Raw genomic sequence first — 21,313 nt, 5'->3', positions numbered from 1 at the left:
CTTGTCAAGGAGGGTGCTGCTCATTGGCGGGGCCCCACGTCCGCCCCGTCGGGTGGAGTCCCAGATTCCCCACCCCCGTCTCTCGGAGAGGAGCCGCCATCCATCCTCGGCCTCAAGGACCCCCTGCCATAGTCTCCCTGTAACCCTGGGGCTTGCCCCCACTTCCTGTGAGGCCACTGCAGCCCCCAGGCCCTGGTGCCCCGGTGCCCCCGGCCGGCCCCTCCAGAGCTCAGGACCCGCTTGGGGGTCTCAGCCTCGGCTGCACTCTGAGTCCGCAGGGTGGGGGTGGGCTTGGTGAACGCTGGTGTGGCTGCCCCGGGCCCAGCCAGGGGCTCCCTGCCTCCCTAGTGGCGGCCCCTCCTCTAGAGTCATGAAGTCTGGCTCAGCCCCCGTGTGCTCAGGCCTCGTGGGACCCCAACCCGCTGGCCCCTCGCCTCGTCACTGCCCCGCACGCCTCCCCCTCCCTGTGACCAGCCTGGACGCCACCGTCTGTGCAGTGCCCATTCCCCACCCCGCTCCCCATCCACCTGGGAGGCTCGCCAGCCAGCCGTGGGCCCTGGGGTCAAGCAGTTCCCTGAACACCAGGACGAACCGGGGGCGGGGCCAGTGAAGGCTCCGAGGTGACACTGGGGCAGAGACAGGACAGAGTGGGAGGAGGAGACCGTGGAACGTTCCGGGCAGCCTGGGGCCGGGCCTGGCTGTGCCTGACCCAGAAATGGCAGGAGGACAGAGTGAGCTGAGCACAGGCCCGGGAGGGGTCAGCCCGGGGAGCGGGGAGCGGGGCAGGGGCTGCAGGGAGGGGTTTGGGTTTTGTCCTCAGAGCGACTGGAAGCCCCGGGGTTCTGAGCAGGGGCTGCCGTGACCTGGTGTCTGTGTGAACGACCTGTAGATGAGAGTGCAGGTGGCCAGGTTGGGGGGATGCCCACTGGCATGGAGGTGGCTGGACTGGGGAGGTGATGGCTTGGAAGGGGTGGGTGGGGGCTGAGCCCTGGGCGAGGTGGGGTCCAGGGGCCCAAGAGCAGCCAGGTGGGGGGGGTAGGGGCTGGGTGGGTTGGCGAGAGTGGGGTTCACGGGGGCAGAGTGTGGGTGCTGCCATCTCAGAGCAGCAGTGAAACAGACTGGGCTTATCCCAGGACTGAGTCTCTCGTGTCTCCAAGGCTGGGCGGGGAGGGCCGGGGGCAGCAGCAGGAGGGGTGGACGCTGCCAGAGACCGCCCGTCAGGATGCAGCTGGCAAGGGGCAGAGGAGAAGGCTCCAGAGCTGGGGAACACCTGCTCAGGAGGCAGGCGACGCCCCCGCAGCAAGGGCGGGATGGGCAGGAGTGGGCACTGGCCCCTGCATCGCCTCTGGCCCTTTACGGTCTGAGCTGCCTCGAGGGCTGACATGAAGCCCTCACAGGACAGTAAACGTCCCTCCCCAATTTCCCCGCGCGCACACACACGCGTGCATGCATCTCCCCCGTGGGCACACGTGCTTCCGCACATTCACACGCGCAGCGCTGCTCCCGGGTCTGGGAGATGAGTTAACGGGAAACGCGACATGTGAGCCGCACGACCGCCGAGCAGGTCTCGGGAGTTGAAGGCGAATGCGGGTCCCCTCTCGTCCATTAATTTAAAATTACAGTATCTTCAAAGAGGGAAGGACGGGTAGTAATAACATGGAGCTGAAATGAACAGGTGCGAGGAAACGTGGCGTGGGAAACAAAAGGAGAAATAAAGTCGGTGAGGCAGGCTCAGTAATTACGGGCCCAACTTCAGACAGGCTGTGGGATTCGGGGGAGAGAAGCCACCCAGGGGCTCCGGGGAGGATAAAAATGGAAAAAGCATTGCATCCTCATGAGGGTCTCCAAGAAGAAACAGGAAGTCAATGGAGGGGGCAGAATGTTGAAAGAAGTACTTTTTTAAAGATTTGAGAATTAGAGAAGGATTTAAAATCCCAGATGGAAAGTCTCAGAGGGCGAAGTGGGACCGACTTTTAAAACATACCCTTAGATTCACTGATGCAAAAAAACAAAGACGGTGGCGAAATTCTTTAAACGCTTTTCTACAAAAAGACAAGAGTCGCCCTACGTCAAAAGGTGGGGGAAATGACCTCAGAGTGTTGAAGGGGAAAGGCTCGAATTTTACGCCCAGCAGAATTACTACTGAAACGAACAGCGTGAAAATACATTCTGAGGCCCACAGAGTCTGAGAAGGCAGGTCACGCGTCACAGGGGATCCTCTTCGAAATCTGGTTGGTGACGTTTTCTGCAGAAAGGGAAAGTAACCAGCACTTAGGCCCGATACACGGAAAATCCCAGGTAAGTAAAACCCTAGTGACATTCGCCGTTCACAGAATCGTCAAGCCCTCCCCAGACCATCACATCGGTGGCAACCTAGACTGGATTCCAGGCTGTTCCAGAATCCCTGAGGCAGCCGAGGTGCTTGCTTTCTTTGGAGGTGGGAGGCATGATGGAGACAGTTTTCATATCATCTTGTTAAGCTCTTGAAAGACACCAACACTCTTTAAGTTAGGAGCAGCCGCCAGCAGGGAAAACACTGAACATATAACCTTCAAGATTAGCCAACGAGATCAAGTCTTCTTGTATGTAGAGGGACAGAACACATGCAAACAGAAAAATCAGAGAGATGGCCTAACCATATCCCAGTGTAGCAGAAATTACAACGAAGAGCGGGGAGTTTAACCCTTCAAAAGATTGCTTTCTACTTCTAGCCGTGATGGAGTAACCCACACTGGACCAAAAACCCATTAAAAAGCAAGGAAAATATACGAGGAAACTGTTTTTAGGCATTTTAATGTAGAAGGGTCAGTGTTTCAAAAAATGGTGCTGAAACAACCCTCTCCCAGGTGTGTGAGGCCCCCAAGGTGTCAAAACATCACAAGACACAGAAAATGAAACACAGTCAACGCTAAAAGGAGGAGGACACCCAGTGGGACCTACACACAGTGGCTTGAGTCAGAATGACCGGACAGAGGCCAGCACAGGTGACAGAGACACAGACTTGCTTTAGTTTATTTGGACAGAAGAACACGACTCAGCAAATAACGACAAAACTGTTTATGGATGGAGACACAGCCATGGTGGGTGTTGACCGCACCACACCTGGTGGAAGACCACAACAGAAAGGCTGAGAACGGGGGGTTCCACTCACACCAAGGTCAGGGACAGGCAGAGACCACCTCTGGTGAGGAAATTAGAGCCATCACTGCCACCGGGGCACAGGCTGGAGGGGGCTGGAGGGGGCTCTGGGGGATGGGGGCCTTGGGGTCGAATCTAGTAAAACTCACTGATCTGAGGGCGTAAGACCAGGCATTTTGTCATAGGTAAGTTTCATGTCAATCAAAACAAACCAAACAGAAACCTGGAGGCAAATACCGCACAGTAGCGGTCATGGTTAATTCGGTGGGAATGTGGGCCATGTACTCTGTGTGCAGATTTTCTGACTTGTGTTTGGGTCTCAAAAAACAGAAAAAGCGGAAACCAGAAAAGGGAAGCATCCCCATCCCTGGGGCTCCTGCTGTCTCCCGACCCAGAAAAGAGCATCTGCAGCTGGGCACCCCCAGGGCTCCCCACAGCTGCCCCGTATCTGGCGCTGGATCCGCTTACGTAAGGAGGATTGAGGCGCTGACATCTGAGATCTGCGTCCTGGCTGCGTCCTCGGGGGCCTGGCCCTCCCCCGCTCCGCCGCCTGGTCCTGGGTCCTGGGGAACGCCCACCCGGGCTCTCCCCCAGCATCCTGGGATTGGTGCCCCAATGGCCCCAGGAGGCAGGTGCCGATCCGAGATGGGCAGATGGGGGCCTGGATGTCCAGGGGGCCGTCCCGAGCTTCACAGGCGGCGGGGTGGGGGGGCTGCAGGCTCCAGCCTCCTCCGACCTGGCGTTGCCCTCCAGCTGCACCTCTACAGCAGCATCTCTGAACTTCACTAAATTATTCACTCCATCCTCCCCAGCACCTTGTGCGGGACCCAGGCACAGCCTGGGGAGTGGGGAGACCCAGGGCTCCAAGGGGGCCGGCTCCAACCTGCCAGCCACACCCCCCATGCATGGGGTCTGGGGAGGTGGGAGCTTGACCATAAAGGGGAGCGATTCTTTCGGCCTGGGGGGCCCCCCACCCAGGTGCCACTCCTGGGGGAGGGGCCACATTGTCCAGGACCCGCCTTGGCACCTGGAGCCTGAAGGTTTGGAAGAATCAGAAGATGGGGGGCAGCATTCGCCCACCCCGACACCACCCCCAGGGCTGGTGTTTCCCCAGAGTCTCCAGGGACACTGTTGGTGCCGCCCAGCGCTTAGCCTTGGGGTGGGGGGACACTGGGCCCCCAGGGCCATTGCCCGCGCACCTCCCCCCACCACCTCGGGCAGGGCAGCCCCCGCATGGTGTGATGTAGGGCTCCTGGGCTGGGGGGAGGCCTGTGGAGGGTCCCCTCCACCCCCTTGATGTTCTCAGGGGCTCCACCCCCAGGGACCACACTCCAGAGGGTCTCCAAGTCGGCCAGATGAGCTGTCCTCGGGTCCCCCCAGATCACCATGGCTACTGTGTCAGGGAAGTCCTACCTGTGTCTATGCCCCAGAGGGGAACCCACGGGAGGTGTCGGGGAGCCCAGTCCTGAACGTGGCTCTGGGTCCCTCACAAAGTACCAGGGCCCACGGGGGTCTGGGGGCATCACAGGCCCCTGCGAAGTGCTGGCCCGAGACCCCGGCACCCCTGGAAGGCAGACATCTGGACTCCCTGGGGCTGAGGAACCCTCACCCAAGGGGGACCTGCCACTGGATTCTCCCGAGCAGGACCACGTCTCATCACTCCGTCACCAAGTCCCCGCAGGCACAAAGTCTGGGTTTTCGTTAATCTACTCAGAACAGACCAAGATAAAATCCCTGCTTGGACCCTCCCCTGGCAAATGAGGTTCGAATGTTTGCTGACTCGCCTCTGGGGTCAGAGAGAGCAGGTCTGAGGACCCACGGGTGCCCCAGGCCCGGGTGGGAGAGGCAGCCAGGCCTGGCTCAGTGCCTGGGCCTCGGGGATCCCACAGGGACGAGGGGCTTTGGGGGCTGAGAGGGGCTGAGCGTGGCCACGGGGCGTGGCCCTGGGACAGTCAGGGCTGCTGGGACATTTGCCGAGAGCGGTCAGACGTGCGTCCTGGCGGGAGGCCATCATGTCACCATGCTCCGGATACGCCGCCCTGCAGATAGACAGGCATTTACCAGCCTCCCGGGCAGGTCCCCAGGAGGCAGCTTCCAAGGCCATCTCACAGCAGACAGATGATGGGGGGCAATCTGGTGAGTGGTATGATCGCATCGAGTGCGGGGAGTCCCCTAGATCATGCCGGCCAGCCAAGGCGGCAGGAAGAGGCCCACCGTCCCCAGCAGGCAGACGAGAACGAACACCCAGAGGAAGATGCGGTCGATGACCATGGCCACGCACTTCCAGTCCTCCTTCACCTGCGGACAGACACACATGGTCACTCCCGGCTGCACCCTCAGGCCTCACCGCAGCGCGAACCTTCTAGAAGCTCTCTTCCTATCCTGGCCTCCAAGGGCACAGGCACACCTGTACTGGGGTGAGAGGTGGAAAGGGGCCACAGAGAAACGGCTTGTCCACCTCAAGTCCGGGCTCAGAAGCAGTGGGCTGCGGGGTCAATGCCCTCTACGGGGGCTGGAACGCAGAGCCACTGCAGGGGACAGGGTCCAGCATGGTAGCCCCACCTGACTTCACCTGCCTGAGCTCCAAGATGGTAGTGGTGCCTCTGGAGGGATGCCAGGGTCCGCACTGTCACAGTGCAATGTGCTCTGGGTTTGCTAAAGCTGGCGGCACCGTGGGGACCAGCCAGTACACCCCCATTTGCAGGTGGGCAAGTGAGGCGCAGGGAGGGGGCACCCACAGCCCCTTGGCTGTGCAGGGCAAGAGCCAGGAGCAGCCTGAGCAACGGGGCCTGGTCTCCAACAAAAAGCCCAGGGCAGGCTCCACGGTGGTCGGCGTCCCAGGAGTGACAGCTGAGTCCCAACTGCCCTTCACTCCTGCCCCCTGCCCCGGGGGTGGCACTCACGGCCGGCTGCCCATGTGGCTTGAGCCCCTCATGGGTCAGGGGGTCTCTCGGCTCTGTCCCTAAAGCCGCTTGAGGGCGAGGGTCACATGTGAAGGAGGGCACAGCCCTGTGCTGCCTCTGAGCCGGGCAGCTGCCGGGGCAGAGGGCTCCATGCAAGGGCGAGCGGGGACCCCGGGCTTGAAGTGGGTGCACACACGCTGAGTGCAGCACCTGTGGTTGCTGCCTTGGACTCGACGAGGAAGGTGACTGCACCATCCCGTCTGCAGGTGGGACCCTGAGGCCCAGGGCGGCGCAGGATGGGCCGTGGTTACACGTCCACACTGTGCGAGCAGGTCCCGGCCTCCACCTGGTGTGACCCCACGGCAAAGGCTCAGGGAGGCCACAGGTGGGTCCTGGGTGGGCAGCTGTCAGCCCTTGAGTGACCAGAAAGGATGCGGCCCCCAGGCTCAGGCCAGCCAGGCGCCAGTGGGTCTGATGGGCCTGGGCAAGGGCAGGCTTGTCACACCCCGTTTGGGGGCCGTCGAGGGAAAGAAGACTTCTCACTGCTGTTTCGTGCCCTGATTTTTAAAGTAATCAGAGGCGTCCTGATGGTTTTAAGCCAAAGTTTATTGTCAGGAAACCAGAGCAAACGGGGTCACTATAAGCGAGGGAGCACCAGGACCCTCTGTTCTGGGAAGCAGCCCCGCGGCGCGCGGCCTCCGCGCTACCCTTCAAACCGCCCCTCCTCCCAGGATGAAAGGCTCGCAGACAAAACTGCCCCAGCCCGGATCCCAGGCTGGTTCCTGTGAAGTCACTTTGCTCCCCAGAGCCCGGGGACGATGCCCAGAACCAGAACCAGGTCGCCACAGCCAGGCCCGCGATGCTGGTGGAGGGGTCTGGGGATGAGGGGCCGGCCCTGTGCTGAGGACCGCTGGGCCTCCGAGATCCTGGTGACACTTCAAAGGCGTCAGTCTCTGCTCAGCAGGCCCTCAAGCCCTCACCAGAGCCAGAGGTCCTCTCGTCTCAAGAGCTGGCTGCAAGATGGAACCTTCCAGAAACCCCCAGGTGGCCTCACAGCCCCTTGGGATTCAGGGGGATGACCAGCCGGTACAGGGAGACCGGCTCACTGCTGGAGGCGGGGCCCAGCCACGGGACAGACGCATGTCCGGAAAACGATCACGGGCCATTCCCAAGAAAGCAAAGGGACCAGGAGGTTCCTGGAGGGAACGGCAGTGTCACACCCGCCCCCAGGTCCAGGGAGGGGACAGCAGTGTCACGCCCGCACCCAGGGTCCATGTCACGGGCAAGAAGAAGCTAATGCGGGGCAAGGTCAACGCAGCATAACCGATGCCCAGGTTGAGCAGCCAGTAATGACCAGGCTGACTGACCAGTGCCCTCCCCCTACCCACCTGTCTCTGCCCATGCCCTGAACTGGGGCTCGGCCGCCAGCCTGGACCCACCCTCACAGGCACCCACGACGTGGCCAGTGGAGCCTGAGCCTCGGGGAGCAGCCCCACTGCCACCCCCCACCAGCTCCACGGGGCCCTGAGTCTCAGCCATGTCTGAGCACCCGCCCTGCCCACCCAGACCCCGGGCGCCCTCTCCCCAGCTGGGCACAGGGGCGCCGGCCAGAGAGGCACGGCTGTGTCCCAGGCCTGAATTCTCCCCGCCAGGCCGCTGAGGCCACTCAGCCCCCTCCTGTCTCCTCTCAGCCCCTCTCACCCCAACCCCAGGGCCCAGACCCCCCCGCCAGTCCTTCTCCGGGAGCCCTTGGCGGGGTGGGGGGTGCTCGAGATCGGGGGAGGCGCTCACCAGGTACAGATGGTGCTGGCAGCCCCACCCCCGCCTGCAGGCTCCCTGCGCCCTGGAGCCCCAAGGGGGTGCCCGAGATCCACTCTGCTCTCTGCCAGCCACTCAGTCACCGCAGGGACCCCCGCTGGTCTCGGAGGCTTGGGGCAGAGGGAGCAGACGGCGGGGTGGGGGTGGGGGGCCTCCAGCTGAGCAGCGGCTCTGGGACCTGGTTTCTGGGTCTTTCACCGGCCACCCCCTCCTTCAGAGTGGACAGGGCAGCGGGGCCCGTCCAGCACGGCCGTGGCACGGACTTACCGAGAAGTCCATGTCTTCCGCCTTCAGGTGGTCTGCGATGTACTGGACTCCCTCAACCGCCCGCGCCAGAGCTGGCGACAGGGGCTGGGGTGGCGTGCCGGCGCCGGGGGCCTTGAGCGCGGCATTTGGTGCCTCCGCCTCCGTCCTGCACTTGCACTTACAGGGGGAGGCCTGGTCTGGGGGCGGAAGCTCGGCCGAGGGGGCCGTGGTCAGCGAGGCAGGGGAGCCGTCCGCCGGGCGGTCGGCTGGGGAGGCGGCCTCCTCTCGGGGCGCGCAGTACTGGATGCTCTGGGACCGGCACCTCACGCCGCCCTCTGCCACTTCGCTGGGGCCGGACACGTGCTGGACGCTCAGGGACCGGGCCTTGGCAAGCCCTGGGGCCCGGGTGCCAGTGGGGGGGCGGCAGGGCCCAGGCGAGGGGCACGGGCCGGCCTTCTCGGCCTCTGAGGGCCGCAGAGCAGAGGCCTGGTCTGAGGGCGACGTGCAGGCCGGCCGGTCCGGGCCGCAGGACGGGGTCGGGGATGGGGCGGGGCCCCTACTCCTGAGCTCGGGCTCCCCCCGGGGCTCCGGCCAGAAGCGCGGGGCTCCGGCCGCCTCGGGCACGGACCCGACGAGCCGCCGGCAGTTGTCCTTGACCGCGGACGGCCGCTTCATGAAGAGCAGACGCGGCACGACGTCCAGGAAGACGCGGCGGACCCAGGCGGGCATGGTGTGCGTGCGCGGGGAGCGGTGGTGCACATTGAGCACGAAGACGGTGATGGTGATGGAGAGCGTGACGAAGGTCATGGTGAAGAGCAGGTACTCGCCAATCAGCGGGATGACCAGCGAGGTGGACGGGGTGATCTCGGTGATGAGCAGCAGGAAGACGGTGAGCGAGAGCAGCACGGAGACACACAGCGTGACCTTCTCGCCGCACTCGGATGGCAGGTAGAAGACGAGCACGGCGAGGCAGGAGACGAGCAGGCAGGGCGCGATGAGGTTGACGGTGTAGAAGAGCGGCAGGCGCCGGATGACGAAGGCGTACGTGATGTCCGGGTACACCTCCGCGCAGCACTCGTACTTGCGCGTGTTGTAGGTGCCCACGGCGTCCACGATGACCCACTCGCCGCTCTCCCAGAAGCCCAGCTGGTCCACGTGGCTGTGCATGCTCACCAGGTCGATCTTGGCCTTGTCGTAGGTCCAGGACCCGAACTTCATGGTGCAGTTTTGCTGGTCGAAGGGGAAGAAGGTGACGTCGATGCTGCAGGAGCTCTTGTAGATGGCCGGCGGTGTCCACTGCACCCGCCCGTCGTGAAAGAGGTGGGCCTTGGTCAGGTGGGTGACGGCAAAGTCCCCGTCCGCGCTGGGTGGGAGACAGAGAGCGTGGGTGAGGTGCCCGGCACCCGCGGCCCGGAAGCTGTCTTCTCCCCTGCCCGCCATACGCGCCCCCACTTCGCAGTGGCCTCACCCAGGACGGGGCGGCCCTGGGCTCGTTGCTCCCCTGCCCGCATCGCTGTCACCACCCCTACCCTGGGGGCAATGCTCCGTGGAGACCGTCTCAGCGGCCCACATCGCGCCTGACGCCCAAGCTTGATGGTGGTGATGACCGTGATTATTTGGGGGCCGGAAAGGCCGTCCACGCCACATCAGGGGCCCCAGGCACACAAGTGGCCCCTGGGCAGCTCGTCCCCTGCGGTCACCCCAGAGCTGGGCAGAAGTCGGACCTGTCCGGCCACCTTCTCGTGCTCCAGACTGGTGTTTTCTCCCCATTGACCCCACCCCCCCAAGCTTAGAGGCAGGACCCCCCTTCCCGCACAGGTGAGGACTCCAAGGCCCAACGAGGCAAAGACCAGTCTGGGCCCACCCCAGGCAGGACATGGACCCCAGGCCCTCAGCCCTCCTGCCTCTCCCTCGGCCTTGGGGTGCCCTGTCCACAGACCGGGATGGGCAACAGAGCGAGGGGCTGCTGTCCCAGCCCTTCTCCTCGTGGGCAGAGTGCCCAGCCTGCAGCCCTAGCCCTGGACCTCCCAGACAGTGACGTCCACCTCAGTTTTCTCCACCAAAGACACCCATGGTGGGAAGGGGGGCACACTGACACCGCGAGAGGTGAGGCAGCCGGCTGTGGGGACACAGGGACACCTGCTCACGGCCCCCCGAGAGCCCTTCTTGCCTCCAGAGTCAGCCACTCTCTTCTCTGCAGCTGGAAGCATCCGGTCCCCAGTCTGGGTCCTGAGTGGGTGTCACCTGGGCCTCGGAGGCCCCTCTGTCGGCCTGTTTCCCACGAGGCCTGCACTGCCCACGCCGACCATGCGTGGTGCCCATAGGCCTGAGCTGCCCATGCTGACCGTGCGTGGTGCCCACAGGCCGGTTGAGGTGGCAGCCGTTCCCCCAGCCCCTCCAGCAGCCCTGCCGCTTCGGCTCTGAAACGCTGATGGGAGACCTCGCCCCCTCCCCCCAGGACACCCCCCCAGACAGCTGGCCCCAGCACTGAGGGCCACCGGACGCTAGTCACCAAGCCCGTGTCTTCACACTCGTGAGCGGAGGGCACATCAGCCCCGGCCAGGTCCTCAGAGGGCCTAGGGCTCTGCACGTGGGACCTGGCGCCTAGCGCAGCCCCAGGAAGAAGCAGCTTTCCCCAGGGCACGCTGTCACTACCTGTCACCGCTGCACGAAGTCCCGCCCCCCCCACAGCTGGTTCCTGTGTCCCCAGCAAGCCCAGGGGTGTGGACGGCGGGACCGCATGACAGCGCACGTGGGAGGAGGGCAGCCCGAGCCGGCTGGCCCCGTCCCTGCTCCGGGCCGCAGACGCCCATCCACGTGAGACCCTCTGGCTGACAGGCCGACGCAGGGGAGCCCCCAGTGGTGGCATGGCCTCACGTGCACGCCCTCCAGCCTTGAAGGGGTGCCCCAAAGCTATCAGAAAAGCACCCCCGACCCTTCCCCCCGCCCAGCAGCCTGCGCTGACCGCTCAGCCTCACTCAAGTGCACGCGGCCCTGGCCGTCAGCTACCCGCTGCCCCTGGAAACAGGCCTCCTCAGTGGCCGTCCGGCCAGCGTCAGCCACCAGCTCTGGGGTCTGTCCTCACCCGTGCCCAGCCCCATCCAGAGCGGGCCTCGGTGCCGATCTCCATTCCCAAGAGAAGCTGGAGGTCCATGCCGCTACCTCCCAGGGGTCTTGGTAAGGAGGCCAGAAAAGGAGGGGGCTTGGGTGGCGGCCCCACTCCTGGGCTGCCGTCCCAGGGGCTGTACGGCTCCCAGAGCAGTCCTGACCACGCCCCCCTGGGTGCCGGGGTTCTGACCCTGGTACCTATGTTCTGGATCAAAGAGCCACGCAGGCGTATTCCATGCCAGGTCCCAGCGGGGCAGGGGGCTGGGGGAGCTGAGCGTGGACCCGGGGGGCCCGGGTGGCTGGAGAACTCCAGGGCGCAGGATCAGACCGGGCAGCTTGCAGAGGGAGAGCGGAGAGCCCGCCCCGCCTTCCATTCCCCGAGCGGCCCCCCCTTAATGCAGCCCCGAAACCCATCTCCTCCACGTGCGGCCGCTCTCCCACGGCCATTACTGGAATCAGTTAAGCTGGAAGAGAAGCCCAGTCGTTCTTAATCAAACAGCAGCATTTTGTAGGTCAGGCCCAAGCCTGGGGGCCCAGGAGGGCTTTTGTGCAGAAGCACTGAGGTCTTGGGGGGAGGGCAGGGCTCTGGGCAGACGGCTGGGACCAGAGGGGACCGAGTGCTTCCATTGGCTGTAGCTGTAAGTGCTGTGGAACTGCCGCCACCCAGGCCCGAGTCTGCATCTGCCCGTGTGGATTCAGCTCAGGGTGAGCTGGCCCGGCAATGACACAGCGGGGACGCGGGGACGCGGGAGGGCACCAGGCTGCCCCGAGGTCGGGGACACCTCGAGGATCCCGGGAAAGGACAAGTTCAAGGACGCCAGCCCTCTGGAGCCCAGTGTCTGCCACAGCCGCGCCCCAACACCCCGGCCTCTGGGCGGAGCCCAGTGTCTGCCACAGCCGCGCCCCTAACACCCCGGCCTCTGGAGCCCAGTGTCTGCCACAGCCGCGCCCCTAACACCCCGGCCTCTGGAGCCCAGTGTCTGCCACAGCCGTGCCCCTAACACCCGGCCCCCAGCACAGAAACATCCTCCAGGAGATCAGACTTCAGAGCCAGGGACAGCGGCCCAGATAGAGGCTGTTTGCTTGAGTGCGGTTAGCGGGGTCTGGGGAGACTGCGAGCACAGACAGAGGGGCAGGAGGAGGGCGGGGGCGCGGGCAGCGAGCCGGCATGGGGCTTCCTCCCCTACACCTCCCGGCCTTTGTTCCCCGACGCGGTCCGCTGCGTGTGCAGGGCCCACCTTCCCCAGACAGGGACTGACTCTGGAAAGGACTCCAGCCTGAGGGGGAGCAGCTGCAGGGCCTGCAGTCATCCTGGGAGGAGCTCAGACCCCTTCCCGGCCCGTGAGTGACCGAGGCCCCTGCCCCAGCCTGGGCAGGGACGGAGCCCCCAGGCGCCACTGCTGCCCCCAGGACCCCGTCTCCTTGCCACTTTGCCCGCTCATGGGCCCGCCCCCCACACCCCAGGCCTCCTCACCCTCCTTTACTCACTCCTCCTGCTTCCGAGCCCGCCCTCAGCCCACACAAGCCACCTGCCTCTTGCTCACACCGGCCCTGGAAGAGCTGCTGGCCGGAGCACGGCTGGACCCGGGCACCTGCCATCCTGCCGGCTAAGAACCCCGGGCTCACTTGTTGTACAGGACGATGTCCGGCCGCCAGATGAGCTCAGAGGGGATGCGGATGGAGGTCACGTTCTCGTAGTCAGCGGGGTCCCAGCGCAGCTTATAGTCATGCCACTCCTGGGGGAAGCCGGGGCGGGGGGGGCGGTGAGGGGGAGGGGCGGGGGGAGGGGCGGGGGAGGGAGGGGCGGGGGGGCAGTGGGGGCTCCCTCCCACTCACCTGCTTCACCCACACATTCGTCGTCATCATCTGGTTCTTCTCATCCTAGGACACAAACGAGAAGAAGGCAGGTTGTGACGCCCTCGGGTTCAGGAAACGTCTCTCTGGCCGAGTCTCCTTACCCAAAAGTATGGGCCAGGGCTGAACGTGGAGAGTGGGGGACCTCAGGAGGGAGTGAGCGCCTTGTCCCTGGAGGCAACCAAGCCCAGGATGGCGGGCCCGGAGGGGACTCAGGGCCAGAAGGAAAGTGAGGATAACATTCAACTGACTTCACTCGTGGCCAGGCCCGTCCCCCCTTCCAGCGACCGAAGGGTCTGAGGAGAAGGGAGACGGCGCCCCTTCCCAGGCAGCCGTGCTGGGCCTGCCCACCTGCATTGCTCCGTCCTGGCTGGCGGGGCAGCTGCCCTGAGGATGGGCTCCAGGTTAGCTGGCGTCTGCCCCTCCTGCTGCACCAGGGCAACACACTCACTGGCCAAACTGCCCCCCAGGGCCTGAGCCTCAGGACCTGAAGGTGAGGGGCTAAAACAGGTGAGGTGGGAGCAGGAGACCCAGCAGGCCCCTCTCCAGGTCACTGAGTGGGCATCTGTCCAGATGAGAAGGGCCGGACCACACACGCTGTGAGCTTCCTTCTGGCCTCTGCACCTCCCCCGACTTCACAGCCCTCCCGGGGTCACGGACGGGCAGTCAGGCCCAGCAGAGGCTGGAGGCCTCTGGAGAAGACCGCCAGGCTCCGTGCAGGGACGTAGGGGTCCTCACACCCCACTCTGAACCAGCCTCCAGGGACCACGGCCACACCCAGCCCACTCAGAGGGCAGCTGGGCTTGGGGGCTGGCTCCTTGACCAAAGTTTGGGGCAGGACACTCAGCAGCTGATGGGGGGGTCCCCTCAGAGAGCAAGGAGCCCATGGGGACCAGAGAGGCAGGGGCTCTTTCCCTGGGGGAAGAGGGACTGGACACGGGACACAGGGTGTGGGGAGCAGCGCCTGAACGAGCCTTCCCCGACTTGCTGATGGCCCAAGCTTTGCCCCCATCTGCCCCAGACCAGGGACACACAGGCCGTTGGGACGACTGCTGAGGCCAAAGAAACCAAGGGTGGTCAAGCAAGCAAAGTGCCCAGGGCCGGGGGTGTGAGCTGGTGTCCCTGGGAGCCTCCCCTCCTGCTTCCCCCAGGGGACAAGCCCCCATCAGCCAGCTCACAGGAGGGGACATCTCCTGCGGCCCAGGCACCGCCCTTGGTCCTGCTCTCTCTCGGGGCCACCTGGGACGGGCTGCCAGAGGACACTGACGGTAAGTGTGACTTGAGTGGGGCCCGGACACCACGTCCAACGACCTCGACCTTGGCAGTGCAGCCCCGCGGTGCGGCCCCCATCACCACGTCCCTGCCCTTCCGCCCTGGGGACAGGCTGCCAGGCTCTGCCCCAGCCCCCACCCCCAGGCTCAGAACAAGCTTCTAGGTGGCTGGGCCTGGCCTCCTCCCCTTCGTGCCAGCCGCCCCCCCAGCGCAGCTGTCCCCCCAGGCACCCGTTTGAGGGGCCCTCTGTGCATTCCAGCACCTGCAACGCCAGCCGGGGCCCAGAAGCGCCCAGGAATTCCCCAGCCTCCTCTGCAGGCGTGAACTCACACACACAAGCACTCTGCACCGGGGCACAGACCTGCAGCAAACACCCGAGCCCCACAGACAGTGGGGCAGGGAAGCGGCCCCTTCCACAAACGACCAGCACCCAGATGGGCAAGGACGTCTTGTCAGCACACACGCGTGTGCAGGAGTGCCCTTGGCCAGCGTGGCTGCGGACAGCAGAGCCTGGGAGCAGCTCCTGTCCTGCCTGGTGCTGCCACGGGGCCTCGGGTGGGTCCCTCGCTGGTGTCTCGGAGCTGGTGTGCTACAGGCTGTCTCTCCTGGGCAAACCGGGGAAAAGCGGTGATGCGGGGCGGATTTTGCGACGTGGCAGGGGGGTGGATGAGACAGCCCCAGGAGCTCAGGTAGGGGGCCGGCCACGGTGCAGCCGACCCAGAACATGAAGCCACAGCCGCCACTGGGAACAGCATTTGCAAATGCAGTGGGTCGGGACCCCTGCCCTCCTGAGTTGTCTTCTGACTGCGCCCCAGCCAGGAGTACTTTGCGGGAAGAATTTAAGGCCTGGTTCCAGGAGGCCTGAGGGCACAGGCCGGGGCAGGGGGACTGACCGGGTCGCTCTGCTGATGGGGCCCAAGCGTGGCCCTTTCTGTCCGCGTGAGTGTGGCTACCGCCCCTCCCACCTCCCAGAGCCCCTTGGATGTGGCCGGCTCAGCCCCAGATGGAGCTGTCACACTCATCCCATTTCACAGGTGAGCAAAGCAGGGCCCTGAGGGTCACCCAACACCTGGCATGAGCCAGGAACCAGGGCCTCCAGACTCCAAAACTGGTGGCTCCCCGCTCACGGAGCCCACTTGGGGCTGGGGTCCCGGCAGGGGCGTAGGGTGGGCATTTGGAGAGACCTACAGCCTCCTGCAGCTGCACGGCTCCCTCTGTGGAACCAGAGCTGGCTGGAGACCCCAGCCCGAACCCAGGCGGCCTTGGGCCTCCTCGTGGCCAGCAAACCAGGCTCCCAGAGGCCGCCCTCCCTGCCAGGCCAGAGCCCGCCCTCCAAGGCCCTTGGGACCCTGCCCCAGGCTGCGCAGCTACCACCCAGCCACAGGACGGGCTCCCACCCCAAATGGACGCCCCGGCCCCTCCAGAGCCGTGGCTACTCAGAGGCTGGACCCCTCCTCCAAGCAGCTGCCTTGGTCCCCAACCAGGAAGGGAAACACATCCGAACCAGGTGGAGGTCCGGGTGCTGCCAGGGTGCCGCACGGCCTCACCTCACCCCACGCAGTAGCACGACTTACACAAAAGCCCTAAACTCTGCCACTGGCCCCACAGAGGTACTTCTGCTCTCTGCCTCTGAAGATGACAGCCTGGACCCCCTGCTGCAAATCTGGCCCTTTGAGCTTTTCTACATGGAAAGCGCAGGGCTTAGGGGTGTCGCACAGAACCTGCCTTGCCTCCCGGCTTGCTTAGGCGTGTGTTCTGGGCTAAGGCGGGGCTGGGGCACACACAGTCCATGTGCAGCTCCGATGCGGCCCTCCCAGCTCATACAGCCCCCCTGCCCCCGCCAGCCCCGGGGCCACCTCCAGGCCAGCCCCTCCCAGACACGGGTGCTCCCTTCAGGTCACTGCCCCCCACCCCACCCCCTCATCACCTACCACGTCAATGAGCTGCGCGATAGACAGGCCAAAGTGGACAAGCACTACATCCGAGATGTTGGCCACGGGCCGGGACCACTTGTTGTAGCCGGAGAAGAGTTTCTTCAGCAGCCGCTCCTCCGCGTGGGCCCGGGTCTCCACATGGCTGCTCACTGCGGGGACCAGCAGGTGCGCGGCTCAGGGGCAGGGGATGGTGGCCGTCCAGGATGCCCCCTTGGGCCTCCTGCCAGGCCGTGCTCAGCACCTGGGCTCTCTTCCAGCTTCTCACAGCACGTCCCTCCTACCTCAGGACCTTTGCACATGCTGCCCTACTTCCAGCCGCAGTTTCTCCCCTACCCCCTGGGTCTGTAAGGGGGTCTGTAACTTCCTCAGGGAAGCCTTCCTAGCATGGTACCCCTCACCATGAAAGTAGATAACCGGTATGATAAGGGCTGATTTGGAAGCGTCCCCATCAGGCTGTGACTATGGGAGGGAGGGACTGTATCTCTAGCCACCAGCAGTTCTCAGTACTTCGAGAACCTTGCCTCGAAGTACAAGGTGGGGGTAACCACAGGACAGGAGGGGGCAGAGGGCAGCGGGGGCAGACCCAGGAAGGGAGATGGAGAAAGGAGAGTGAGGGTCCAGCTACCGAGAGCCTGTTTCCTCTGGCTGTGGCATCCGCCAGCAATCACCCAAGAAAAAAACGTGCTTTGACATGTAAGGGGTACTTTAAGTGCAAACCCCGACAATGAACCTGGCACCCTGTGTTCTTGGACGAACACACAGCCTGCCCTCGATGATCAGGTCTGGAGTGAGCCTGGGGAGGCGACCCCCCTTTCAGCCCTGCCCATCAGCCAGTCTGTGGCCTGAGGGCTTCCCTGCCACTCCTGGGCGACTTCGCTGGGACCACTGCATGGGGGGGCGGGGGTTTGAGGAGGGGGACAGGAGACCCCTGCCGCTCTGCTCCTCTCAGCTCGGTCCTGCTCACCTGGGAGTCACGGATGGACATTAGGAGGGCATCCACAAGCACCCCTGGGATCAGTCCTAGACCCCCAGGACCCTTCACTCCCAACCCAGAGCCCCAGCCTGGTCCCTCTGACAGTAAGGTGTAGCCTACTCCTCACTGGGGAGGCCAGAGAATTACACTCCACTCACCCCTGAAATAGGAAGGTGGCTTCCCAGGGAACGGGGAGCAGGGGGGCTAGAACTTCCCCTGTCCCAGTGGGCCTGGGGGAGCAGGTTTGGGTGGGGCCCTGCCAAGGGCAGAGGCCACCCCTCTGATTCCCTAAACCCCGGTGCAGGGGGGAGGTGGGCAGGCACCATGCAGTCTGCAAGGAAATTTGGCACAATGGATAACTGGGGGTGGGGGAGGGGGGAGATGGACCGCGCCTCTCTCCATCCAAGTTGGAGCTTCTGGGTCCAGCTCTTGAAACAGCATCCCCCTCACCCACCCAAACCCTGCCTGGCTCAGCCCTCGCCGCAGGACAGCCTTTTGCGTCTGGAGGGGGGGTGGGGGTGGGGGTAGCCTCCGCGGCTGCCCCGTTGCGCACACCCGCGGCTTGGGACCGCATCCAGGAGCCTCCCTTCCTCTGGCTCCGGAGGTCCAAGGCCGCCCTGAACCGGGCGAAAGAGGGTCCTTCTAGCGCCCCGAAACTTACCAGGCAAGAGGCCGGCCCCCAGCAGCAGCAGCAGAGGCGGCAGCAGCTGCGGCGGCGGCGCCCCCGGGCCCCCGAGCTCCATGGCGCACCGAGCGGGCTCTAGATGCGGGCGGCTCCCAGCCCCGCCGCGCCCCTGCTCCGAGCTCCGCGCGAGCCCAACTTCATGCCCCCCGGGCCGCGCGGGCAGCTCCGTCCGCCGGGCCTGCTTCGGCCGCTTCTCCCGCGGGGCGCGGCGGCGGCTACCGCCTCGGGAGCGCGGGGCTGTGGGCTCAGCGGCGCGGCCCCGCCCGGACCTGCCCGCCTCCAGCAGGCGAGGAGGAGGGGGGGAGAGAGAGGAGGAGGGAGCGGGAAGGAGGGCGAGGATCGGAGGGGGAAGGAGGGGGAACGGACCGCGAGCCGAGAGGGGGCGCGGAGGCTGCACTCTGCCCGTGCAGGGCCAAAGTTTCCTTCGACCTCCTGCGGCTGGGGACGTGCCCGAGCCACGAGTGGGGGCCCGGTAGTCACTGCGTGCGTCTGGGGAATCCCTGCGCGGTCTGGTTCGCGGACCACGAGACACTGACCCCCTCCCCGTCCCCAGCCCAGCGCCTCCAACGCCTGCCTGGAGGGAGGACGCGCACCCAGGGTCTCCGGGCGCCAGGAGGGGAGCCCCGCACGGTCTGGTCAACTTCATCACCCCCGCCCCGCTCTGCAGTTTGGAAATCACAGGTCTTCCCCAACCAGGCGTTCAGGACACAGTCCACCCCCATCGGCCTGTCCCTGGCGGACCGGGAAGCGTCCAGGGGAGCCTCGGCCCCGCGGCCCGCCCTTCGGGGTCGGAGAGGACCCTAACGCCCCCGCCCCGGGCGAATCCTCCTCTTGCTGCCTCCAGGTCCGGCCTGGGCCGGTGTCCGCCGCCCCCCGCTCTGCGCGGCCTGCGAGTGGGTGGCCTGCGTCGGCGTGAGGGCAGCCCCCATCCCAAGCGCGGTGGGCAGCGGCTGAGGGGCGGCCGCGGAGCGCCTCGGGCCCAGGTGCCTGGAGAACACACCCTTGGCGCCCCCGGACTAGTCTTGAACAATGTCGGCCGCAACCGAGATGCCCGGGCAGCGCGCTGGACGACCCGGCAGGGGCTCCGCCCTCAGGTGGGTCGAGGTGACCGCCGGCAGAGCAGCAGGTGCTCGGAGGAGGGGCCGGGAGGGGCCGCTTGTGCGGCGGAACCACAGTCTGCGGCGCACACACTCGTCGCCGCTCCGCAGAAACGCGAGCCCCGTAGCCATCCCTGTTCGCCGTGCGCCGGGGGCTCTGCGGGGGCGGTGGGGGGAGAACCCAGCCTCCAAACCGAGACTTCGGGTCCCGGGATGAAGGCAGAGAAAGAGGGGCTGGAGTTGCCCCCGCGCTCCTCCTGAGTCGGCGCCCCGCCCCTGAGGGGGCTGAATGCGGGTCACGAGCCCCTCGTCCCCGCCCCTCACAGGCGATGCTCGGCAAGTAGCAGGCTTGGTCCCAAGGCAGCAGCTTCCGTCAGCGAAGGCCCCGCCCCTCCGCAGCCCCCGACCCCCGCCCCTCCCAGCTGGTCTCCCCTGGCTCCGCTCTCCTCCTCTCCCCCCTCCCCCATCTCTCCTGCCCCTCCCCCAGCTCTCCTGCCCCTCCCCCAGCTCTCACGCACTCTGGTCCCAGGTTTAGCTCATCACACCTCACAGAATTGCTCTGAGGCCTCCAGGGCTCCCCTCTCGGGAGCTGTCTATCCACTCTGGCTGGTGCCTATAAATAGAGCTTTCCAAAAGCTTGGCCCTGAGCAGTGGCCAGTGTCAACAGTGACGGTCACCCTCACCCTGTCCATGGGCTTCCTAGATGCTGGCCCAGGCCACTGAGGCACGGCTCCCACAGCAGCCCTATGAGGCAGGCCCTTCGGTTACCTGTGTGTCCCAGTGAGGAAATGCGCAGACAGAGGAGTTACCCGCGTGCCAAGGTGATGCAGTCACTACCGGGGTTCCAAGCGGGCCCTCCAGCTTCAGGGTCTGCACCCTGGCCTCCCCGGCCTCAGGCATAGCATGTCCCAGGGCTGGCCTGTGCCCCTACAGACTGGAGCTCCCCAGGGTCTGCCCTGCCCCCTGGGCGACCTCCTGGGCTGCCAGCCCCAGCACACAGCCCGCCCCGGACCAGCCCACAGACTTCCTCCCTCTCAGCCCCCACCCCCAGTGCAAACCCTGGGTTCCTCTCACACCCTTGGGCCCCTTCCCCGAGCCAGCTCTGCACCAGGAACCAGAAGGTTCTCTAAGGTGAAGAGTTGCACTGAACCAGGAGCTGGGGAACAGGCCCGGCCGACGGCTGACTGCGTGCAGGGTGGTGAGGAGGGCCAACCCCGACCCCCGCCTCTCCTGGACTGCTCCCCACACGCAGCAGAGCACTCGGCCACACGAGGCTCAGAACCTGCGAAGCCCCCCCTCACAGAGAAGGGACGGCGGGCGTGGGGGATGAGCCCTGGTGACTCCCGGCGGGGTCCCTTGTCTGCCCCTGCTCTGTGCTGTCCCGGGACAGAAGGTACCTTGCTCAGCAACCTTCTCCTGGTGGTAGAGGCCAGCCACGCTCCAGGTCCCTCTGAAGTCTCCTCTAACCAGCTCAGCACCTGGGAAGCAGGGGTTCCCTCACTTGGCAGCACAGGAAGGTGATGTGTGGACGGGGTTTCTCTGGCTGAAAAGGCGAGATTGTCTTGTCCCGTCGCCCTGCGGCAGTCCCCACGCCTTTCGGGATGGGGATGCTTCCTCAAGCCTCTGCCTTTAGGCTCATCTCTCGGGACTTGTGAAATCTGGGTGCTCCTGAGAATGTTAGGCTGAAGTCAGAGGAGAGAGGGTGATCTGGCCCAATCTGTGAAGGCTTCCCGGAGGAAGGGGCACCCAGAAATGCAGCCCTGGGGACTGCACAGGGAATCGCCTGGGAGTCTGCTTAAGTTCCAGACTCTGGCACCCCCCCCTCAGAGGCTACTCAGCCCGGGCCGAGGCCCCCATCTCCATCTGCTGACAGCCATCCGCAGACAACCCTGACTCAGGAGGCCTCGGACTTTAAGAGCTGGTTTGGCCCAAGCACTCGGGCAGAAGATCTGCCAGGCCCCCACCCAGCCTGGCATCCTGGCTGGGCCGGGTGCTGGCGTCGCCCGGTGGCTGGGGCTGAACAGGGAGAGGGGCCTGGGCTCTCGGCAGGAGCCTGCAGCTGCTCACTGCCAGGTCAGCTCTGCATCCCTTCCCTGCACCGGGGCCAGCGCACGCAGTTGAGAAGGTGGGCCTTAATGGCCATTCCCACGGGTGAGCCCAGCCAGAGAGCCCAGCAGGCCCATCCCTCCTGGCGCTCGAGGCCACACTGGGGTTAGCACGGTGCTTGGGGCCCCGGTGGACCCAGGGGGGCGTCGCATGCACACGTTCACACACATCTGTCCAAC

The 21,313-nt window shown here is 65.2% G+C and overlaps 1 protein-coding gene across 2 annotated transcripts; it reads right to left on the bottom strand.

The window, feature by feature from the left end:
• Positions 1-1,880: 1,880 nt before the first annotated feature.
• On the bottom strand, positions 1,881-19,395 carry CHRNA4 (cholinergic receptor nicotinic alpha 4 subunit). Of its 2 annotated transcripts, XR_007472153.1 has the most exons (7): positions 17,908-19,395; positions 16,271-16,422; positions 13,050-13,094; positions 12,840-12,949; positions 8,127-9,468; positions 2,374-5,436; positions 1,881-2,245 (listed from the first exon to the last, which is right to left on the bottom strand). XR_007472153.1 is itself a non-coding variant. In XM_004282347.3 (6 exons), exons 1-6 carry the CDS (start codon positions 18,575-18,577, stop codon positions 5,311-5,313), a joined length of 2,445 nt encoding a protein of 814 aa, XP_004282395.2. In that variant the 5' UTR covers positions 18,578-19,395; the 3' UTR covers positions 1,881-5,310. The 2 variants fall into 2 exon arrangements, 1 of the variants encoding a protein (XP_004282395.2); XM_004282347.3 differs by having other exon boundaries at positions 1,881-5,436.
• Positions 19,396-21,313: the final 1,918 nt, after the last annotated feature.

Source organism: Orcinus orca, chromosome 16 (assembly GCF_937001465.1).
Source record: "Orcinus orca chromosome 16, mOrcOrc1.1, whole genome shotgun sequence".
Taxonomy (NCBI): Eukaryota; Metazoa; Chordata; class Mammalia; order Artiodactyla; family Delphinidae; genus Orcinus; species Orcinus orca.
This window is presented reverse-complemented; position numbering and strand designations above follow the sequence as displayed.